We start from the raw sequence: 18,564 nt of genomic DNA on the forward strand, positions 1-18,564 counted from the left end.
TTCCTCGTGTTACTTTACCAGATTCAAAGTAAGTAGATAAAATGGAGTAAGTTCATCGGAATGAAGATGGAATCACTTCAACATTTTCTTGGTACAATTTCACTTAATATTTAGAAAACATGTCCTGTATTGTACATGATAAGCATAAAAACAAGAGCATATTTAAAAAAAGAAGAGAAAAAAAAATGATATACGAAAGAATCGAACATGGTTACTAGATCCATCTATGTAAGAGCAAATAATGTGGACAGAGTAGATTGATCACAGATTCTGACCCCACAAAAACAGAAGCAAACACATATTTCCACATGGAAGACTGAAAAATCAAGTTCCTCACCTCCCAACTTCTCCCATACGAGTCGTATGGAGGGCGTAGACGGTCAGCACTAGATATAAACGAAAAACACAGCAAAAGGATAAAAGGGTGCACAAGGATTCTGGGCGCTGGCAAATCAGAAAACTACCTTGTCTTACCTGGCAAGCGCCTAAAAAGGACCATCTTTTTCATCGAAGAAACTTCGAAGATGGAAACTTTCCAGGTGAAAGTGATATTCAAAGTTACAGCGTTTATGGACCCAAATGGATTAATTAGTTTCTGCCTCTGGTCATACTCATACGTGCCTTTGATTTAAAGTTACAAGTGGTCCTATCCCCAGAGCTTCATTTACGTTCATGTTCAAAAGTAAAATAAGGTGTACACCAACTTGCATAAAACCATCTAGGAAAGGTAGAAAGGCTAAATTTACTTAATGTTTCACTGAATCTTCACATTTTCATGAGATCCCTGTAAAACCAACATAATGAAATTTTTCACTGATGCTAGAAAGTGATGAAAGGGCACAAAATAGAAGTGCATGCCATGATGTGGAAACGAAAGACTTTTCGATGAGATACCAAAGGAAGTTCATATTGCTGATAGCTGATTTTATTACAAGGACTTTACCAAAGACATCCTCAATAAGCTTACAAAGACTTGAGCCAGCCAGCCAGCCAGCTAGCCAGAGGAAACAAAGACTGTACGTATTAATTTTATTTGCCCATCTAACCTCAAACCCTAATTAGAAAAGAAAAAAAATTGAAAAATACATATTTTTTAACCTTATAAGTAATATTACTTTGTCCTACGCTCTGTAGATTCCCTATATTTGACCACTCTGTCTTTTTTTTCTTTTCCTCTTTATTCTGCCTTGAACTTGTTTTGTTCCCTTCATTTAGCTTAAATGAAAAATTAGAAGTGAGAAGCAACCCCGTGTGCTTGAGAGGGTTCTTATTTTAATATGTCCATTCCTGAGGTAGACCCACGTCTTGATGGTTCAAAGCCGGCACCGTCCTGGACTGGCGTTTTTGCTGTGAATACATGCTATTCCTCCCACTCACAGAAGCATCTGCATGGAATCAGAAAAAGGTTTTAAATTGAAATGTGAAGACAAAAGGCTTAACGAAAATGTTGTTTTCTTGGATGGTCAGTTAGTTACCGTGTTCAAGAGGAAAACCACTGTCGAACCTTGATGGGACCCCTGTTTTCTCAAAGTGGAGCTTCAGGGCCTGAAGTACTCTTGCGGGAATCAGAACTGTGGCACATCCTGATCAAGACAGAATCCAGGTTTAAATATCTGGGAAGGGATATCTGTGTATACACTGACTAGCAAAATCCAAGTCCACCAGGGTAATAATACTATTAATTAAATTTACACTAAGTTTCCGGTGAAAGCAACAAGCAAATGGAGTAAACCAGGACGGGACCACGGGCGGGGAAGATTCCTGTTCGCATTGATCAAATCTTGGACACTAGCAAACGAGAAATATTTAGTTGATGAAAAGGAATCTCGGAACATGGGAATATAAACAAATTACCAGAATTCATAGTCAAAACTCGGAAACCCAACACAATAAAAATACAAACTTAATCGGCATATGGGATAGTTGATAGTCCACTGAACATTTAACCACCCCAACGAATCAAACCAAACTTTCGCCTAAATCCAAAAGCGACCCCTGGAACCTTTCAATTATTCTAAGAACCGAAAAAAAAATTATCACCAAAAAGGAACACTTTTGAACCTTGTTTCTTGCGTGACTCACAAGGAGTTCCTATTCCACGAGGCAAGAAAACACCAGTCCCACATGAACCATTTCTTGAACCGGATGCATTAAGGAAAACAGCCCTCATATCAGAACCGGCTTGTTGGTTGGTCTGTTGCTGCTGCTGCTGCTGCCGAGTATACCAGGGATTATTAGAGTTTGTGGCAGCTTTTTGGCCATTGTCACTGAAGACTCTCCCTTTGCTTTGATAATGCTTAACCCTTGGCTTTTGTTCCATTTGCTTCATAGCTTGCTCTTGTTTAAGCCTGTGAAACTGTAATTTATAAGAAGTTAAATTAGTGCAATTTCATTACTAGTAAATAAGTCTAGAAGAAAAAAACTAATGATATTCCTGCTTACTTGGATAGCTCTTAGTTGATCATCAATAAGGGTTCGCTTTGATTGAAATCTAGCATATGGGTTACTCCTGGATACTTGGATTGAGGTGGATGTGCTTATAAATCTCTCACCTTGGTTATATCTGGCTGTTTCTTCATTTATCTTCATCTTTTCAAAATTCCCACCCATAGGTGTCAATGGCGGAGATGGCTCCCTTGATGGCCCAGCAGGACTATCAAGGTTCGACCAAAGCTGTGACCAGAGCGTTGATTCTGGTGAACCAGCCAAACCCCAGGACTAAAAAAATCAAAAGATCAGTTTTTTTAAATAAAACTTTGAAGCCAAAATAGAATCTGTCATGACCAAGAAGAGGAAATACCTTTTCATGTTTATCTTCATCTTGAAGCATGTATTGAGCCATCTGGCGAGTCAACTCACCCATGTAATCGTCTTCCTCTTCACTGCTCTCTGTTGAGCTTGAACTCAGCTCAGAGCCAATAGGTGAACTAAACTCAGACCCGGAATCAGTTGAGCCAAATACGTAATAAAAGGCGTTTTGGTTGATGGGTTTGTTGCTGCTACTGTTGCTGTTATCCAGTGAGAGACCATGAAGGTCTTGGGGAGTGAAAAACTGAGAAGGAAGCAATAACTCGGAGTTGTTTAGGTCAACAGCCATCATAAATGAATTACAAGTTTTGCACTGTGAAGTGGAACAGAAATCAGGTAAGGGGGTTGATGATTTGCTATTATGGATGTTGCTGGTTCGACAAGATACAATTATTACCTGGTCTCTCACGCATGTACTCAGAGAAAAAAATAAGGCTAGAAAAGAGAAAAGCAGGACAGATATACAAAGAGAGAATCCTGTGGGACTTCTTAACTGATGTTCTAAGGAATGGAGTATGGAACAGGGCTTTTTTTTAAGACAAAGACAGATTAAAAAAACCAAGACAACTTAGACAAGTTCAGTAGAGGACATGGGCGCCAGGTCTAGGACTTCTTATAGTGTGTTTTTTGTGTTCTGTCTGTGCTATGTGGGCTCTAGTAGGTTGGACCGTACATTTGTCCAGCCATGCGATTGCAAACTCACCTGCCATTTGTTAGGGAGTTGCACTCTGGTAAATTAACAAATTTGAGGACTAGTCTAGTCAGGGATGTTCACATGGTTTATGCAAAACTAACTGAGTTGTTAAACAGGTACAAATTTGGGTTTATTTAGGGGGCCAAGGGGCTTGTTGTTTCCTCAAACGAAAGAAAGGTTAACGTGGTTGACTGATGATTACTCTTCTTCTGTCTTGACATTTAAAAGTATGAACGCAGTCATTTGTTCCTTTGTTATCTACAACAAAGGCAAAGCATTGTTGAAAAGTTTGCCATTAAAAAAGACCAGATCAGTTGTGCTAACTGGACTTTCTTAAAAGAGGTGGTTTATTTTGTGGACTTCTTTTCGATCTTTGGTTAGCTATTGAGCATTTTTTTTTTCTTTTTCCTTTTTTTTTGTTTGGGTTAAGCTTTAGCTGTTAGTCAACAAAACCTGCTGGTTAATGGATTAGGTGAGAATGAATGGACTGCATTGGTTTTAGATTTTGGTTGGACAGGTTTGGCACTAAAATTTGGAGTTAGCTGGAATGGTAATTGAGAAATGATTGGAAAGAAATAGAAACTATAAGTTATTCTGGAAAACCCACTTTAGCTTCCGGATCTTGCTGATATGGATATGCTGTCAAAACCTCCCTGCACATTTCTTTTCCATAAAATGTTCTCGGAAAGGACAGAAAAGATCTCAAAGCAGGTGCTCAAGTTAAGTGATTCGGCCTAAACTATGCCAACTTCATCTTATTCAGCCCTAGAGTCTTCAGCTGGGCTCTTCTGCAAGTGTTGGGGGGCTTGCCCAGATTACAGACTCAAGACCAACAGTTGTAGTTTTCTTGGGCCAAAATCTAATGCCTAAACCCAAATTTCTCCCATAAATGGTTCATCATTTTTTCACCAGTAGGATGAGGGATTACAATAAAAGAGATCCAAATTCCTGCTTTAAGAAGATGACATTTGCTGCATTAGTATTGGTATGATAGCATGAATTTCACTATCATAGTCTAAGTTTATCATGTTGTTCAAAACAAATATCTTTTGCAATAAATATGGAATGAGCTGACTGTCGGTTGTGGGCCTTATTTTGGCAGTGCATGGGTCATGACTACTTTTGCTCTCTCTGCCTCTAGAAAGTCTACATCCGTTTATATAGTGTTTAGAGTTTAACCAGATAAATAAAAACGAATCTTTTTTTCTTAGTACAGAGGCATGGTTTGTGCAAGTATGATTTAATTGACTCAGCCAAAGAAAATCCTTCAAGTTTCAGCTAAGGATTAGTGGGGTAGAGAGAGGACACGAGCTGAACAAATGGTCTTTCTTTCTAGAGTCAACCTGTCTCATCCCTAGACTCTCAGCATCCAGGATGAGGATATGGTGGGAGCGTGGAACTTATGGCTTTAAGCTGGAAGCATATATTCTCATCGACGTGAGATTCACATGATTCATTTCTGGAAGGGTGACAATCTCTCTTACTTCAATAAGAGTCTATTATCATTAGAGACTCTGATATCAACTCCTCCATTTCAAATCAATCAAAGACTAATTCATGTGAGATATTAACTCATATAAAGTATTATTCGACTTCATGATTAACTCATGTAAAGTATTATTCATTTTGATCTGCTTATGTCATTATTTTATCTCACAAAAAAAAATTTATAGGTTAAAAATTATATGAATTTTTAAATACTTTATATCATTTTAATACATAATTAATTGAGTAAAAATTACACAATTAATATGAGATTCATAACTATTTTCTAAGATTATGATTTTTTTATTTTTATTAATAAAATTTTTTAATGTAAGATTTATAATTCTATTCGTTCGATGCAAACTCATATAGCTCCTTTTTGAAAGGATGGCATCTTCCCCGTGTTGTGATGATGAGCCACAATTGCTTAAAGAAAAAATCTTCTCCAGGAGAACAATTTCACATGTTGTGACTTGTGATATTATTCTTCTTCTGTTCTTGATTACAAAACTGAAATGAGAATTACAAAAGCATATCAAAGTTTACCGGTTTTCTAATTCTCTGATGCAAAAGTTTCACATAGAGAATTTTCCCTGTATTATTATACTATTAGACTTAGAATAGTTGAATAGTTTAGTAGTACAATCTTGGCAGCAATCTCAAGTGACACAGCTTGGCAAGGCAATCCAACGATCCTCACTATATGCTTTGGCCTTCACAAAAAAGAAACGGCTGAAAAGAATAAAAAAAGGGCCTACCTACTAAAGTTAAGCAGAAGCATCTGAAAGCTTTCTCAAAACTGTTTGCCCAGAGTTCAAAGCCTTGTTCCTCTGATTAGATTTTTGTTTCTCTTTCTGGGTTCGAATTCTTAAGGGAAAAAGATGACAAAAGAAAGGAAAATTGGTGTAGCCGTGGATTTCTCCAAGGGAAGCAAATTAGCTCTCCAATGGGCAATTGACAATCTGCTCGACAAAGGTGATACCCTGTATCTCATCCATGTCAAGCCCCAACAGGGTGATGAGTCCCGCAACCTTCTTTGGTCAACCACCGGCTCACGTAAGTGACTGTACAGTTCAATTCAATTTTTGATCAAGCTTTATGCTATGATCATTTGCTTTCCACGATGTTTGATTAAATTATATTAAATTGTAGCTCTGATTCCTTTGGCGGAGTTTCGTGAGAAGGAGGTGATGCAGAAGTACGAGGTTAACCTTGATCCTGAGGTTCTGGACTTGGTTGATACTGCTTCCAGGCAGAAGCAGGTTTCCCCTGGCAGCTTTATGTGTATTTCTCCTTCTGTTCTTTGTCATTATTTCTGATCTTTGATCTGATCTTGCTCTCATATCCATTACAGGTGACTATTGTGGCAAAGATTTACTGGGGTGATGCCAGGGACAGAATCTGTGAAGCTGTTGGAGACTTGAAGCTTGACTGTTTAGTCATGGGTAGCAGAGGACTTGGCACCATCCAAAGGTAAATCTTTATGATCTTCCTGCTAATTAAAGGGTGGATTGTTTTGGTTCAAGATCATTCATAGATAAATAATCCCATTGAGTTGTTTTATGTTCATGTTACATTGATTTTGATATTCTGATTTTTATTTGAAATAGGGTACTGATTGGGAGTGTGAGCAACTATGTGATGGTAAATGCTACTTGCCCTGTAACAATCGTCAAGGATCCCAGTGCTCATGGTTTTTGACAAGAAAGTCTGATTTAGTTTTCTGCAAAGTATTGTATCTTCGAAAATAATTGGTGATCTCATCTCTCTATGGGGATACATGGATATCTTGATTCTTAAGGTGTGCTGAGATCTTGAGAGTGCTTTCCGAAGCTGTTTCCATGATTAAACCTTGTATCTACATGGTTTATAGTTGCAATAAATAACAAACTTTTGCTTCCTATTATTTTATTTATTGGCCTAGTGAACAATCTACCTATTGAACTCTCTGTATGTTCCAAGTCTTTGTTACAGACAGCAATCCTCCATTACTAGAGAGAAATTATACATATTTCAACTACAGAAAGGTTAAAGAATATATCCAAGTATGCAACTTATTTGAATTCAAACTTCTTTCTATCAAAGAAACCCTGCAAATTAGCATGATGCATGACTTTACTGCCTATGAAGTTTGAACTCCGGGAATCAAATTAACCTGTTTAATTTTGACAGCTTCAATTTTCTTTACCCAATAACATGAATGAAATATTCCCTCTGTGGGAGATCAATCATGGGAGATAGCATCCAGCTCTTTATTCTGAAGGAGCTTTTGTGGCTTCATAGCGAGCTCCAACGTAGTTTACATGTTTCTCCTCTGGACGCCTGCATTCATTGACTGCATCGATATTTTGCATCTTTCCAACCCATTTGCATAAAATGGGAAACCTCTCTTAAGTGACCAACTCCAGGCCCACTACTTCTCCAACCACTTCAAACCAGAAAGCTATAACAAAGTGCAGCAATGTCCAAGTATCCAATGCTATCACCTCCAAAGAAGACCTTCCCGTGGAGCTCATTCTCAAGCATTTTCAGCTGCTGACAACATTCTTCCACCGCCTGCTCTCGGTCCTTCCCTTCAGCCAAGTTAGCCTTCCTAGCTGTTGGCTGGATCTGCAAACAAGAATCAAAACACATCAGAAACAATATAGAACTCCATGCGTATAAATCAAATTCAACCTACCTTTTCACCTATGAACTTAGCCCAGAAGCGTGCCATGGCTCTTTCATAGGATCCTGAGGCAAAAGAGGGTTATTTTTCCAGGCCTCATCTATGCACTCAAGAATGACAGGTGACTCCACGGTTGGTTTTCCATTGTGCACAAGCACAGGGATTTTCTTATGGACAGGATTGAGTTCCAGAGCTTGAAAGGTCTTCTTCAATGTATTCGAAAGGAATCCCTTTCAGCTTAAGGGCTAGCTCAATTCTTCGATTATAAGCACTTGCCCACATGCCAAATAACTCCACTTCTTCACCCATCTCAGTTCTGCTCTATGGAGAAATGAGGAGCAAATTGTTACTTTGTCTATTTTCCTATGAACTTGTTGCATTTTCTTAAATGAAAGATTTCTTGGCCTACAAGGCTGTGAAATTCGTCATCTAGTGGGTTGTTGGCAGAGCCTTTTCCTCCTAATCCATGAAAGGACCACAAGATTGTCAACTTCCATGAATGATTGAACTTAATTTAACCCATAAATATCAAATTCTCAATGACTGCTTTAATAGTTTATTTATAGAGAATCCATTATATATAGTAAATTATAAAATATAAAGTTTATTTACTTCATAGTTTTAATTTTTTTTTTACACGACACCTTATGATGTTTTATTTCCCAATTAATATCAGCATATAAAATTTGATAGAACATTGTTTAAGGATAAGGAGAACTAAAATTAGATTATAATGGCTGCTTGGTCCTAATTAATAATTAATTAGACATTGGGTCTATATAATAACCAGGTTGACAACTTGCAAATTTTTTCTAATGTTTTTATTTTATTCTAATGATTCCATAACATGATTTTAACCTAAACATAGTTTATGGCTGCATGCATTATGACTAAATCCATGCTTTATGACGCATGAGCATGAAGTATCCAGCTTTCTTATAATGCTTATCATGAATTATAAGTTAAATCTGATACTATAAGAAACTTAAAATTAGTCAAATTGACTTAAAAGAAATTTTAACTTTAGGCATAATTTGTTTTTGGTACAACTTTAGGGATAATTACATAAAAAAATTTGCAATTTCAGTAGGAATTAGGGTCACAATTAATCCACATTAGAAAAAAAATAATTAAATGATTTTCTTTTAATCCATAAAATTCAATCTTTTTTTGGAATAAGAGAGTCAATACAAATGGAAGTAAAACACTTTGTTTGATTAAAGTAAGTTATTTTTTAATATAGAAAATACAAAAAAAAATCATGTTTTATTAAAAGATTTATGCATTCTTTCTCCGACGGTCGCCTTCTCATTCCCTTCCCTCTTCCAGTAATTTTATGGAATCTCACAAGCAGCAAAACCCAGCAAAGCAATCCTCTAAAAGCCCCAAATTTCCTTCTTTTGAGCCTTTTTAAGGCTTCCCTTTTGCCCACTGGAATCAGTTTGTGAGCTTTGTTGTTAAACTTGGGTTAAAAAAATTGCAAACTTTGACCTTTTCTAAAGTTGCACTCCACGGTACTGCAAATTCATATAAACAGCCCACATGTTTACCAATGATCAAAGGCAGGGAGAAAGAACTGGAAAGTATGGAACTCCAAGGCTGCAATATCTGCAGGTAATCTTTAGAGACACACAGTGGATGTACAGCTTTCAACTAGAACGGTATGTTCAGAAGTGTGTCGTTTGTAAAATTTGCAGAGCTACAAAAATAACTGCGGATGTCAAGTGGGCCAGAAAAAACCCTTGTTATTTCTGTGATTATTGCTATTCCCTTCTTCCCTGGAATAATGAGTCTCTTCTATATGGCGAATTTTCTGTGTATGATAATGAGCATGATTAGATGTTGAATGTTTCAAAAAAAAAAACTGTTGGGTATCTGTATTTACACACCAAGGTTTCTGGGTATAAAATTTCATGTTAAAGAGTATATGTGGGAGCAATTTATTAATACTTGTTTTTTCCCATTTCACTTTAGGAACTGGTGAGTCAGTTTCAGAACACAACTGATGAAGGTATGCTGCATTATTTATAATAACTTCTTTCCTGCATTGATTATGTTGCCGATATTCTTGCCCTTTGTTAAAGAATATGAATTTGGTTAACTATCTTAACTTTCCTTCTGGTCATCTCTGTGTAGTGCAGACTAATTGGTATTATCATAAGAGTTATTACAATATTTTTCAGACAGTGTTACATACTTGGGGAGTTTGGTTTAATTGCTTTTCTGAAATGAGTGGTAGCAAAATCAAATATTTTTGGTTTCTGTATGCTTGTTTAATAGATTATTTAGAATGTAATTGCATATAATGTCTGTAATCTTTGACATGGCAGGTTTAGCGTCTTGCACCTAGGTAATGTTGTATTAAAATTTGACACCTACTAATCCATTAGATCCTCTGTTTCACAATACCCTAACTGATGGGGTACTTGTATTCACAGAAACAAAAGAGAAGATTGCTGCCAATTTGGCAAACTTTGCTTATGATCCATATAATTATTCATTCTTGCGCCAGGTTCAAAACCCAATGTTTTATGAAATAATTTGTCCTCAATGAGTAATGTCTTTCATGTACTTTTCTACCACACTAACATCTGACTTTTCAAACAGCTTAATGTTTTGGAACTCTACCTAGACTGCTTAACAGAACCAAATGAGAAGCTTGTGGAATTTGGAATTGGAGGTATCTGCAATTCTTGTGTCGGTAAGTCTGGGCTTTTAATTCTTAAATTATGGTTTTCTATCTTCTTATTGATGATAACCTTTGCATTATGGGTACATTTTTTTTCCTTTGCAGATCCAGCAAATGCTGCTATTCTCACTCAGTGTGATGGAATCCCTCTTGTCATTCAGTGTTTGTCAAGCCCAGTCAGAAATACAGTGAGTGGAAAATGTCCTGTTCTTGGTTATCTCTTTTTTTTGCCCCTAATTGTTTTGAGTTCCTAGAGATAGAACTTGGGATGGTGCGTTGTACTAAATTCATTATAAAAACTCTCTCACTCCCTCCGTCTCAAAGTTTATATGTACGACAGAACTTGGGAGTTTAACTTATGGTGCACATCTAACTAGCATCTAGTTTTTACTTACTGGAATTGATTCAGCTCATGAAAAAAAATCTAGTTTTTACCTGCTGTGAATTAATGCAGGAATTTGATGTATTAAAGCTGCTTGTGTTTAACTATGCTACACGTATACACATCTGAGAAACCTAATAATTGATTGTCAGGTGAATTATGCTCTGGGGGCCCTTTATTATCTTTGTAACAAGTCTAACAGGGAGGAGATTCTAAAGCCTGAAGTGGTTGATGTCATTGAGAGGTATGCTGCAGCTCAAACTGTAAATGTAAGCTTCAGTAATCTGGCCAAGGCATTTCTGGACAAGCATGTCTCTAAGGATAAGTAAGGTATGAATCCCACTTTTCAGCTATGATGTTTAATGGTGTGGATTGATTTCTTCCTGAACAGAGTCTAATGAAAATCTGATTTTGAAGTGCATGGCAACTAGAGCTTTCTGGTCTGTCTCCCCTTTATACTTTTTCACTCGATTGAACTACTTTCCATCAGCACTGGATTAGATTAGGTTGTGGTTTTGCCACTTCTTGAAAAGCTTGAAGAATTTATCACCATTGTTATCATGTTCTCATTGACCTCTTGGAACTTAGGAATTTCAGAAATAATCTTGTGTTTAAGAAATGAATCAGCAACATTGTACCAAAGATGATGTTTTTTTTTTTAATTCAAATCTGTTATTGTAAAAGTCAGGACCAATCAAAATGGCAGCCATAACCAAAATAATACTCTTAGTTATGAATTTATAATGAACCAGTTATCAGAGACCAAACATTAGTAATCTCTACGCAGGTCACAGCGGCAGAACTTACAGAAGACATATATTGGTGCAGTTATTCATCAGGAAAGACGCATACAGCATTCAGTTTAGCCAGAATGTATGCAAGTATCTGCAAGACCAGGCAAAGTTGGTATTCCACTATTCCGTGTAGCAATGGCGGGTGGCTGTTTAACAATGTAACTTTTTAGGTGGAATTACTGGGATCTTTATCGGCCTGTCATTGGGACATCAGAAGAGTTTGAAGTTTATGATTATTGTAGCTTCTTCCTAAGTGGCAACCATAAAACTAAACATCAGACCACAAAAAGCTTTTGCTCGAAGACCAGAACCAACCAAATATTCATTTTGAATTTTAGGAAATGAAACACGATTGACCTTGTATGCATCTGACAAACAAGGTGCCATTATTACAAGATTTTGTGAAATTTGACCTGAGGTGTACGTATCCTTACATTTGATATGTTAAACTATTTTTTTTTTCTTGAAAGTTAAGTCTGATTCATTTCATAGTAGGATAAACCTTAAACTTACAAAAGGCAGGCAGTAAACTTAGAGGGATTGAGTTACGAACCATGGAGTGGTTAACAAAAATGCAACTATCAGAAACCCTGTGAAGCTATACAGAATTCACAAAACCTTACCCACAACCTCGAAATTTATACAACTTTGGTATTCCTCAACAAGTCAAATCCACATACAGAACCTAAAGCAATTCGCAAGACATCTCCACAACTAGAAAAGTAAGAATGACAAACATTGCCTGCAGGCCTGTTTCCTCTTCTTACCTCTGCACGTGCCCTATGAAATAAGCAGAATCAAGATCTATAACTGTCCAGCACTTCCATTCATATAACAACAATAATCTGTATGCATTTTGACTCAGCCAAAGGAAGCAAGGAAGAGCATTTTACCATATCCACCCAAGTTCCCAGTAAACCAGGATCCTCAAGGATAAATGCACGGCAACTCATTTGATCTGTCAACGCCTAGTTTATTATTGACAATTTGGAGTTTTTCTGCATGAGTTAAGCTGTGGCGGGTTATTTCTTGATTATACACCATAATCATATAAACATACTGGCTATAATGCACATGAAAACATATTAACATTTTCATCAGCATGCACTTGTGCATTTGACTTTGATTTAATAGCAAGTCTCCTTTTATTCAAAAAGTTAATTTCGGCCGTACAAAAAATATTAAAAAAATGCAAAACATAAAAATCACAGGCAGTTATGCAGAGAGAGAGAGATTATCAAGGAAATAAAGGGTAAGAGAGAAAATCAAGGACCATCAGACCTGATTTTCTCTTACCTCTATGGTTTCCACTTTGACTAATCCTGCAAAACACTTTTCAATCTTGTTTTTACGTTCTTTTCTTTCCTCAAATGTTTATGTGCTTCCAACTTAAAATTGTTATTATATCTTCTTTCTTACCATTCTTAAACCAGCATGGATATCATACACAAACGTTTATGCCTTGATCAATACTCATTCAACCCTTTGGTCACGGCATTGACGCAGACCTCTTGCATTCTTGCCATTTCCCATTTCTTCCACCTTCTCCTCAAGCCTGTGGGACAACCAGGACCAGTTGCACAAGTTCTTGTAAAAAAAACTTTCCTCTCTAGAAAAAGCAAAATGCAGGATTAAGTTGTTACAATATAATGTCTCAGTCTAGACATTTTATGTGGTTTTATCTCTTATGTATCAGGCTGGAGTAGTCTTAGGCCCCTCGGTATCATGCCGTATTCATGACATTAGGGAATTCTTCATTCAGCCTACTTCCGGGGATTATTATCAGTTTTCCTCATATTTGTTTGAGATTATGTTTATGTTCTTAATCGGTTTGGAGACAGATATATCTTTTTCAAAGCGCAACTTGTATGTAGCAAGCATTACTGCTTATAGTGGTTTGATCTTAAATAGCATCCTTGGAGCAGCTTTGAGCCCACTTTTCATCAAACTACTGAGAATCCCTGACAAGAAGATACAATTTGCCACCGTTATCATGATGATCCTAGCGAACTCAGCGTCTCTTGTTGTGATTCGATTAGTAGCTGATTTGAAACTCGACACTTCAGATGTAGGAAGATTGGCAGTAACTTCTTCTTTGGTCAATGAAATGTCATGTGTTCTTGTAGCTTCTCTATATCACGCTGTGGGTTCATGGAAAAGTTTTTCTTTCTTATTTCTCACCTTTCTTGTAACCGGATTGCTTATTGGTTTGAACCAATACTTCGCCTTCTGGATTAACAAGTCGGACGGGGATAACAAATATGTGAACAATGCGGATGTTTCATTTATTTTTTTCCTGATTCTGATGTTATCATTTATTGTTGAAACATGTGGATATAGCAGCACGATTTCTTGTTTCTTAGTTGGTTTGATGTTTCCTAGAAAAGGAAAAACATGTAGGACACTTTTGTCCAAACTCAGTTATCTTGTTGACAACTTCTTACTTCCAATTTATTTCGGATACATTGGGTTTCAGTTTGACGTAAATTATTTGAACAGTATTGCCACCATCATTACGGTTGTTGTTATGATCCTGTTGAACTTTGGGGGCAAACTTGTTAGCACCTTTGCAGCTTGCCATTACTTAAAGGTCCCACTGAATGAAGGATTCATGTTTGCTTTGATACTCAGCTTGAAGGGCCATTTCGATCTTCAACTTATCAATGTAGAACCAAACTCCAGGGTAAGTTTTCCTTTACCTGATCATATGATTATATTCCTAAACTCTCAAAAGAAACAAAGTGTTGCCTTTTGGTAAGCTTATTCTCTGTTTTCTTCACTATTGCTGCAGTTATGGTGGAATCCATGTGTCCACAGTGTGCTGTTGTCCACTGTGGTGTTTGACACGGTTATTGGGGGGATCATAGTTGCTTTTACAGTAAAACGAGAAGAAAAATCCTTATCTCACAAACAAACCTCACTTGAATTTCATGATCCGGAGTCTGAACTCCGAATTCTGGCTTGCACCTATGGCTCAAGGCATTCTTCGGGAGCACTAGGGCTAATTTCAGCTTTGGGTGGATCCAAAAGGGCAATAGTCACCCCTTACTTGATGCACCTGGTTGAACTCCCGGAGAAGCGTAAAACCAATCTGATGTACCATCAACTTGCTGAGGGTGATCAATACAGTGACGAAGATGACTATGGTGGAGATGATGCTGTGGACACCTTTACCTCTGAGACAAAAATTTTGATCAACATTGTTAAGGCTGTGTCATCTTTTGCATCCTTGTACGAGGATGTGTGTACTGGTGCTGAGGACAGGTGTGTATCTATTATATTCCTTCCATTTCACGAGCATCAACGCATTGATGGCAATATGGAGATTGACAAGGAAGGGATTAGAGCAACTAACCAGAGGGTTCTGCCCATGCTCCGTGCTCGGTAGGGATCCTTGTGGACAGAACAATAACTGGATTCCAGCGACCACATGGCTCCAACTCGGTGCAACATGTAGCAACTTTGTTCTTTGGAGGCCCCAATGATAGAGAGGCATTGGCATTTTCCAAGTGGATCAGCAGCCATCCACAAGTTAACTTGACACTCATCAGATTCCTCCCAGTAAGAGAACAGATTTCTGGAAGTCATAACCAGGACAACGAGTTCTTATTGACTGTGTCAACTAACAATTCTCAGACCGCGATAGACAATGCCTCTCTGGTAGAATTCTATAACAGGTAACCCTACATTAACAAAAACATTCAGCTCTCTAGTTCCTCCTCCGTGATTATTTGCTTACAAATTTTCACATTGAAACCTTCTTTTTCTTTTTTTTTCCCATGATCAGGTATATTGCTTCAGGTAAAGCCAATTACACAGAGAAGCATGTTAGCAATGGGGGAGAAACTGTGACAGCTTTAACAGAATTAAGAAAAGTGTACTCGTTAGTTAATTATAGTTGGAAAGGGTGGAAGAGGGAATTCATCAATAACAACTTTGAGTGACTGGGAGGAGTGTCCAGAGCTCGGGACAGTAGGGGATTTTTTGGCTTCTACAGATTTCAACACCAATGCTTCAATTCTAGTTATTCAAAAACATCAGCACACCACTGATGATAGCTTCAGAGGTGACCACTGAATGTAAATGTATTTCCAAGTTAGTCATGAAAGTTTTAGCTGTTCTCATAGGTGTTAATTTAATTGAAATGTAGTGGTGAGGATAAAGCATATATTCAAAGATGTAGAAATTCATGCAGAACATCTTATATAGTTCCTTCAGGTTCACTTCCTATCCATGAAAAATATACTAATATAACTACAAAGAAAGAAATTGTCTGCACTTAGTCAGCAAACTTCTCTGCAGCAGAACTTTTCTGAAGGTACATTATTATCACTTCAATTAAGTAGTCTCTATCAAACGATGTAACTTTAATCTCAACAAGTTGAAGGAATACATCAGAAGTTTAAAAGGACATAATCTTAGCCGTAGTAGAGGAGTTCAACAGGACTTTATTTGGAAGCAGATTTTAAGGATTCTCTGCGGAGTGTAATGAAATCTTGATGTTTCTCCTTTGGAATCCGGCATTCATTGACAGCATCGATTTTTATGAGCTTTTCAATCCATTCATATATAATTGGAAATTTCTCTGTCGTTAGTGCGTTTACTCCTGAAGCCTCTCCTGCACTATAAAACCAGAATAAAACATGTGCAACAATATCCAGGTATCCAATACTCTGACCTGCAAAAAATTCCTTCCCCTTGAGCTCATTCTCTAGAATTTTCAGCTGCTGATGCACTTCTTCAACACCCTGCTCTTGTTCCTTTCCTGTGCTATGAGAAACCTTCGCTGCTGTTGGTAAGAGCTGCAGACAGAAAGCCACATACATTTGGTAAACTGATTGTTCAAAACGAAATGATAAAGAGTGGAATGTAATATGTACCTTCTCGTCTATGAATTTAGCCCAGAAACGAGCCATGGCTCTCTCATAGGGATCTTGAGGCAAAATAGGATTGTTTTTCCAAGTCTCATCAAGGTACTCAAGAATGACTAATGATTCTGCAAGTGGTTTTTCCTTATGCACAAGAAGAGGGACTTTCTTATGGATGGGATTATACTTGAGAAGTGAAGGACTCTTATTGGATAAGTCCTCTTCAATATATTCATAGGGTATTCCTTTGAGTTTCAGGGCTAGCTCAACTCTGCGGCTGAAAGGGCTTGCCCACATGCCAAATAGCTTCACTTCTTCGGCCATAGTTCTTCTTGGGTTTTGAAAGGCTATGGGATAAATGTTTACTGTTGTTCCCCCTTAGTCGATAACATGTTACTCTTATAACTTAATAGACCTCTAGCATAAACCGATTGCTGCATGGTTCTAAACCTCAGCCATCCAAAAATTTGGCTGTTCAGCTCCTAGGGTTGCACGATGTTGCCTAACAACCATCGGAGACTAGATACATGACACCATTAATATATTTCTCCGATACTCTCTAGGTGACACCATTTGTATATTTTTGTTTTGCCTAGGAATACACACATACATCCGAGGGTAATCTATTAACTAGATGGCCATGAAATTAATCAGAAAGTTGCATACATTTATGTGTGAGTAAGTTATGTTTTGCCTTGCCCCAATTAAATCGCTATAACCTAAAACCAACCACATCATGACTCATGAGGTTAATTAGGAATAATCCATCAAGCATCATAAGTTCATCTTCTAACACCAAAGGAACCGAAGAAATGTGGAATCCTTTTTCTTAGTGTGGAATATTGTAATCTTGCTGATGTCAACAGTCAGCAACGTTTGTTTATTTAGCTTGAATTTCTGTCTATGGAAAGTTTTACAAATTAGGAAGTTGCTTGCAGCAGTAAAAACTGCTGTACTGCATCAGTAAATTGCTCTGCAGCTCAGCTGACAAGAGGTACATAAAATTTCAACTTGAATATAACAAGTCTTATTCTCTCCTATAAGCAGAATATATAATAAACAGTAGCATATATAGAACCTCATGATCACAATCCTGACAGGGTCATTCTAAAGGCTTTACTTAGATGCAGATTTAAAGGCTTCCAGGCGGGTTCTGATGTATTCAAGATGTTTCTCTTTTGGGATCCGGCATACCTCGACAGCATCAATTTCAACCACCTTTCCTATCCATCCGAATATAATCGGAAATTTCTCTTTTGTGAACATATCAACTCCCAAAGCCTCCTGCAAGTTTCCAAACCAGAATACTAAAACACTGGCAACAATATCCAGGTATCCAATGCTAGGACCTGAAAAATATTCCTTCCCTTGGAGCTCACTCTCTAGCAGTTTCAGCTGCTCAGTTATTTCCTCAATGGCCTGCTCTTTTTCCTTCCCTGAGGCGACACTAGCCTTCCTGGTTGTCATCAAGAGCTGCAAACAAAGGACCCCAAAAACTGATTATTTTCATGGTTTCAACAGAGAATTAAGAAATGGTCGAGTTCAATATACCTTTTCATCTATAAACTTAGCCCAGAAGCGGGCCATGGCTCTGTCATAAGGATCTTGAGGCAAAATAGGATTGTTTGTCCAGGTCTCGTCGATGTACTCCAGAATGACTAATGATTCTGCTATTGGTTTTCCATAATGGACAAGGACAGGAATTTTCTGATGAACTGGATTATACTTGAGAAGCAAACAACTCTTGCTGGATAGGTCTTCTTCCACGTATTCGTATGGTATTCCTTTAAGTTTCAGGGCTAGTTCAACCCTGCGGCTATAAGGGCTTGCCCACATGCCAAAGAGCTTCACTTCATCTTCATCAGCCATAGTTTGCTCCAGTTTTGAAGTGAAATTAACTAAAACTGGTTTCCTTCTTAAAGCTGTTGTAATTCCAACATTCCTGTCACATGATGAGATAATCACATGAATCTCAGCCATCCAAAAAGCTGACAGTTCAACCACTAGAACCTCCGCCCCTTGAATTGCACAATGCAGTCTAAGTGGATGACATTGAAAAACAGGAAAAATTAATAGCACTATTTGTATTCTCTATTTTTGGATTAGCTTTGACAATATCAGCCATTTCTACATTTATATTAGATACATATGTCTACTTGAAGTCTATATTTCCATG

The 18,564-nt window shown here is 37.5% G+C and overlaps 6 protein-coding genes and 1 pseudogene across 7 annotated transcripts; 3 read left to right on the forward strand and 4 right to left on the reverse strand.

The window, feature by feature from the left end:
- LOC18590595 lies at positions 887–3,396 on the reverse strand. The gene is made up of 5 exons (XM_007016209.2): positions 2,801–3,396; positions 2,443–2,718; positions 2,062–2,356; positions 1,476–1,583; positions 887–1,385 (listed from the first exon to the last, which is right to left on the reverse strand). The coding sequence occupies exons 1-5, from the start codon at positions 3,098–3,100 to the stop codon at positions 1,273–1,275; spliced, it is 1,092 nt and encodes a 363-aa protein (XP_007016271.2). The 5' UTR covers positions 3,101–3,396; the 3' UTR covers positions 887–1,272.
- On the forward strand, positions 5,563–6,898 carry LOC18590596 (universal stress protein PHOS32). The gene is made up of 4 exons (XM_007016212.2): positions 5,563–6,043; positions 6,140–6,249; positions 6,342–6,460; positions 6,598–6,898. Exons 1-4 carry the CDS (start codon positions 5,869–5,871, stop codon positions 6,686–6,688), a joined length of 495 nt encoding a protein of 164 aa, XP_007016274.1. The 5' UTR covers positions 5,563–5,868; the 3' UTR covers positions 6,689–6,898.
- Positions 6,788–8,168, reverse strand: LOC18590597 (annotated as a pseudogene).
- LOC18590598 (armadillo repeat-containing protein 7) lies at positions 8,915–11,962 on the forward strand. 2 transcript variants are annotated; one of them, XM_007016214.2, is made up of 7 exons: positions 8,915–9,269; positions 9,630–9,666; positions 10,094–10,167; positions 10,263–10,356; positions 10,450–10,532; positions 10,879–11,056; positions 11,514–11,962. In XM_007016214.2, exons 1-6 carry the CDS (start codon positions 9,198–9,200, stop codon positions 11,053–11,055), a joined length of 537 nt encoding a protein of 178 aa, XP_007016276.1. In that variant the 5' UTR covers positions 8,915–9,197; the 3' UTR covers position 11,056; positions 11,514–11,962. The 2 variants fall into 2 exon arrangements, with proteins under 2 accessions (XP_007016276.1, XP_007016277.2); XM_007016215.2 differs by having other exon boundaries at positions 11,555–11,962.
- On the forward strand, positions 12,955–15,639 carry LOC18590599 (cation/H(+) antiporter 2). The gene is made up of 4 exons (XM_018126937.1): positions 12,955–13,110; positions 13,217–14,203; positions 14,312–15,197; positions 15,308–15,639. Exons 1-3 carry the CDS (start codon positions 12,955–12,957, stop codon positions 14,906–14,908), a joined length of 1,740 nt encoding a protein of 579 aa, XP_017982426.1. The 3' UTR covers positions 14,909–15,197; positions 15,308–15,639.
- On the reverse strand, positions 15,747–16,782 carry LOC18590600 (glutathione S-transferase U7). The gene is made up of 2 exons (XM_007016218.2): positions 16,401–16,782; positions 15,747–16,322 (listed from the first exon to the last, which is right to left on the reverse strand). The coding sequence occupies exons 1-2, from the start codon at positions 16,710–16,712 to the stop codon at positions 15,969–15,971; spliced, it is 666 nt and encodes a 221-aa protein (XP_007016280.2). The 5' UTR covers positions 16,713–16,782; the 3' UTR covers positions 15,747–15,968.
- Positions 17,221–18,486, reverse strand: LOC18590601 (glutathione S-transferase U7). The gene is made up of 2 exons (XM_007016219.2): positions 17,940–18,486; positions 17,221–17,861 (listed from the first exon to the last, which is right to left on the reverse strand). Exons 1-2 carry the CDS (start codon positions 18,366–18,368, stop codon positions 17,505–17,507), a joined length of 786 nt encoding a protein of 261 aa, XP_007016281.2. The 5' UTR covers positions 18,369–18,486; the 3' UTR covers positions 17,221–17,504.

This window comes from Theobroma cacao, chromosome 9, assembly GCF_000208745.1.
Source record: "Theobroma cacao cultivar B97-61/B2 chromosome 9, Criollo_cocoa_genome_V2, whole genome shotgun sequence".
Lineage (NCBI taxonomy): Eukaryota > Viridiplantae > Streptophyta > Magnoliopsida > Malvales > Malvaceae > Theobroma > Theobroma cacao.

Coding starts and splice junctions, on each gene's coding strand:
- LOC18590600 (XM_007016218.2), bottom strand. CDS start 16,712: ATGGCCGAAGAAGTGAAGCTATTTGGCATGTGGGCAAGCCCTTTCAGC. Junction 16,323..16,400: donor CTAAATTCATAGACGAGAAG/GTACATATTACA, acceptor TTCTGTCTGCAG/CTCTTACCAACAGCAGCGAA.
- LOC18590599 (XM_018126937.1), top strand. CDS start 12,955: ATGGATATCATACACAAACGTTTATGCCTTGATCAATACTCATTCAAC. Junction 13,111..13,216: donor GACCAGTTGCACAAGTTCTT/GTAAAAAAAACT, acceptor CTTATGTATCAG/GCTGGAGTAGTCTTAGGCCC. Junction 14,204..14,311: donor ATGTAGAACCAAACTCCAGG/GTAAGTTTTCCT, acceptor CTATTGCTGCAG/TTATGGTGGAATCCATGTGT.
- LOC18590595 (XM_007016209.2), bottom strand. CDS start 3,100: ATGATGGCTGTTGACCTAAACAACTCCGAGTTATTGCTTCCTTCTCAG. Junction 2,719..2,800: donor ATGAAGATAAACATGAAAAG/GTATTTCCTCTT, acceptor TGATTTTTTTAG/TCCTGGGGTTTGGCTGGTTC. Junction 1,584..2,061: donor TGAGTCACGCAAGAAACAAG/GTTCAAAAGTGT, acceptor TGTCTTGATCAG/GATGTGCCACAGTTCTGATT.
- LOC18590598 (XM_007016214.2), top strand. CDS start 9,198: ATGTTTACCAATGATCAAAGGCAGGGAGAAAGAACTGGAAAGTATGGA. Junction 9,667..10,093: donor TCAGAACACAACTGATGAAG/GTATGCTGCATT, acceptor TTGTATTCACAG/AAACAAAAGAGAAGATTGCT. Junction 10,168..10,262: donor ATTATTCATTCTTGCGCCAG/GTTCAAAACCCA, acceptor CTTTTCAAACAG/CTTAATGTTTTGGAACTCTA.
- LOC18590601 (XM_007016219.2), bottom strand. CDS start 18,368: ATGGCTGAGATTCATGTGATTATCTCATCATGTGACAGGAATGTTGGA. Junction 17,862..17,939: donor CTAAGTTTATAGATGAAAAG/GTATATTGAACT, acceptor CTTTGTTTGCAG/CTCTTGATGACAACCAGGAA.
- LOC18590596 (XM_007016212.2), top strand. CDS start 5,869: ATGACAAAAGAAAGGAAAATTGGTGTAGCCGTGGATTTCTCCAAGGGA. Junction 6,250..6,341: donor CTGCTTCCAGGCAGAAGCAG/GTTTCCCCTGGC, acceptor TATCCATTACAG/GTGACTATTGTGGCAAAGAT. Junction 6,461..6,597: donor GGACTTGGCACCATCCAAAG/GTAAATCTTTAT, acceptor TATTTGAAATAG/GGTACTGATTGGGAGTGTGA.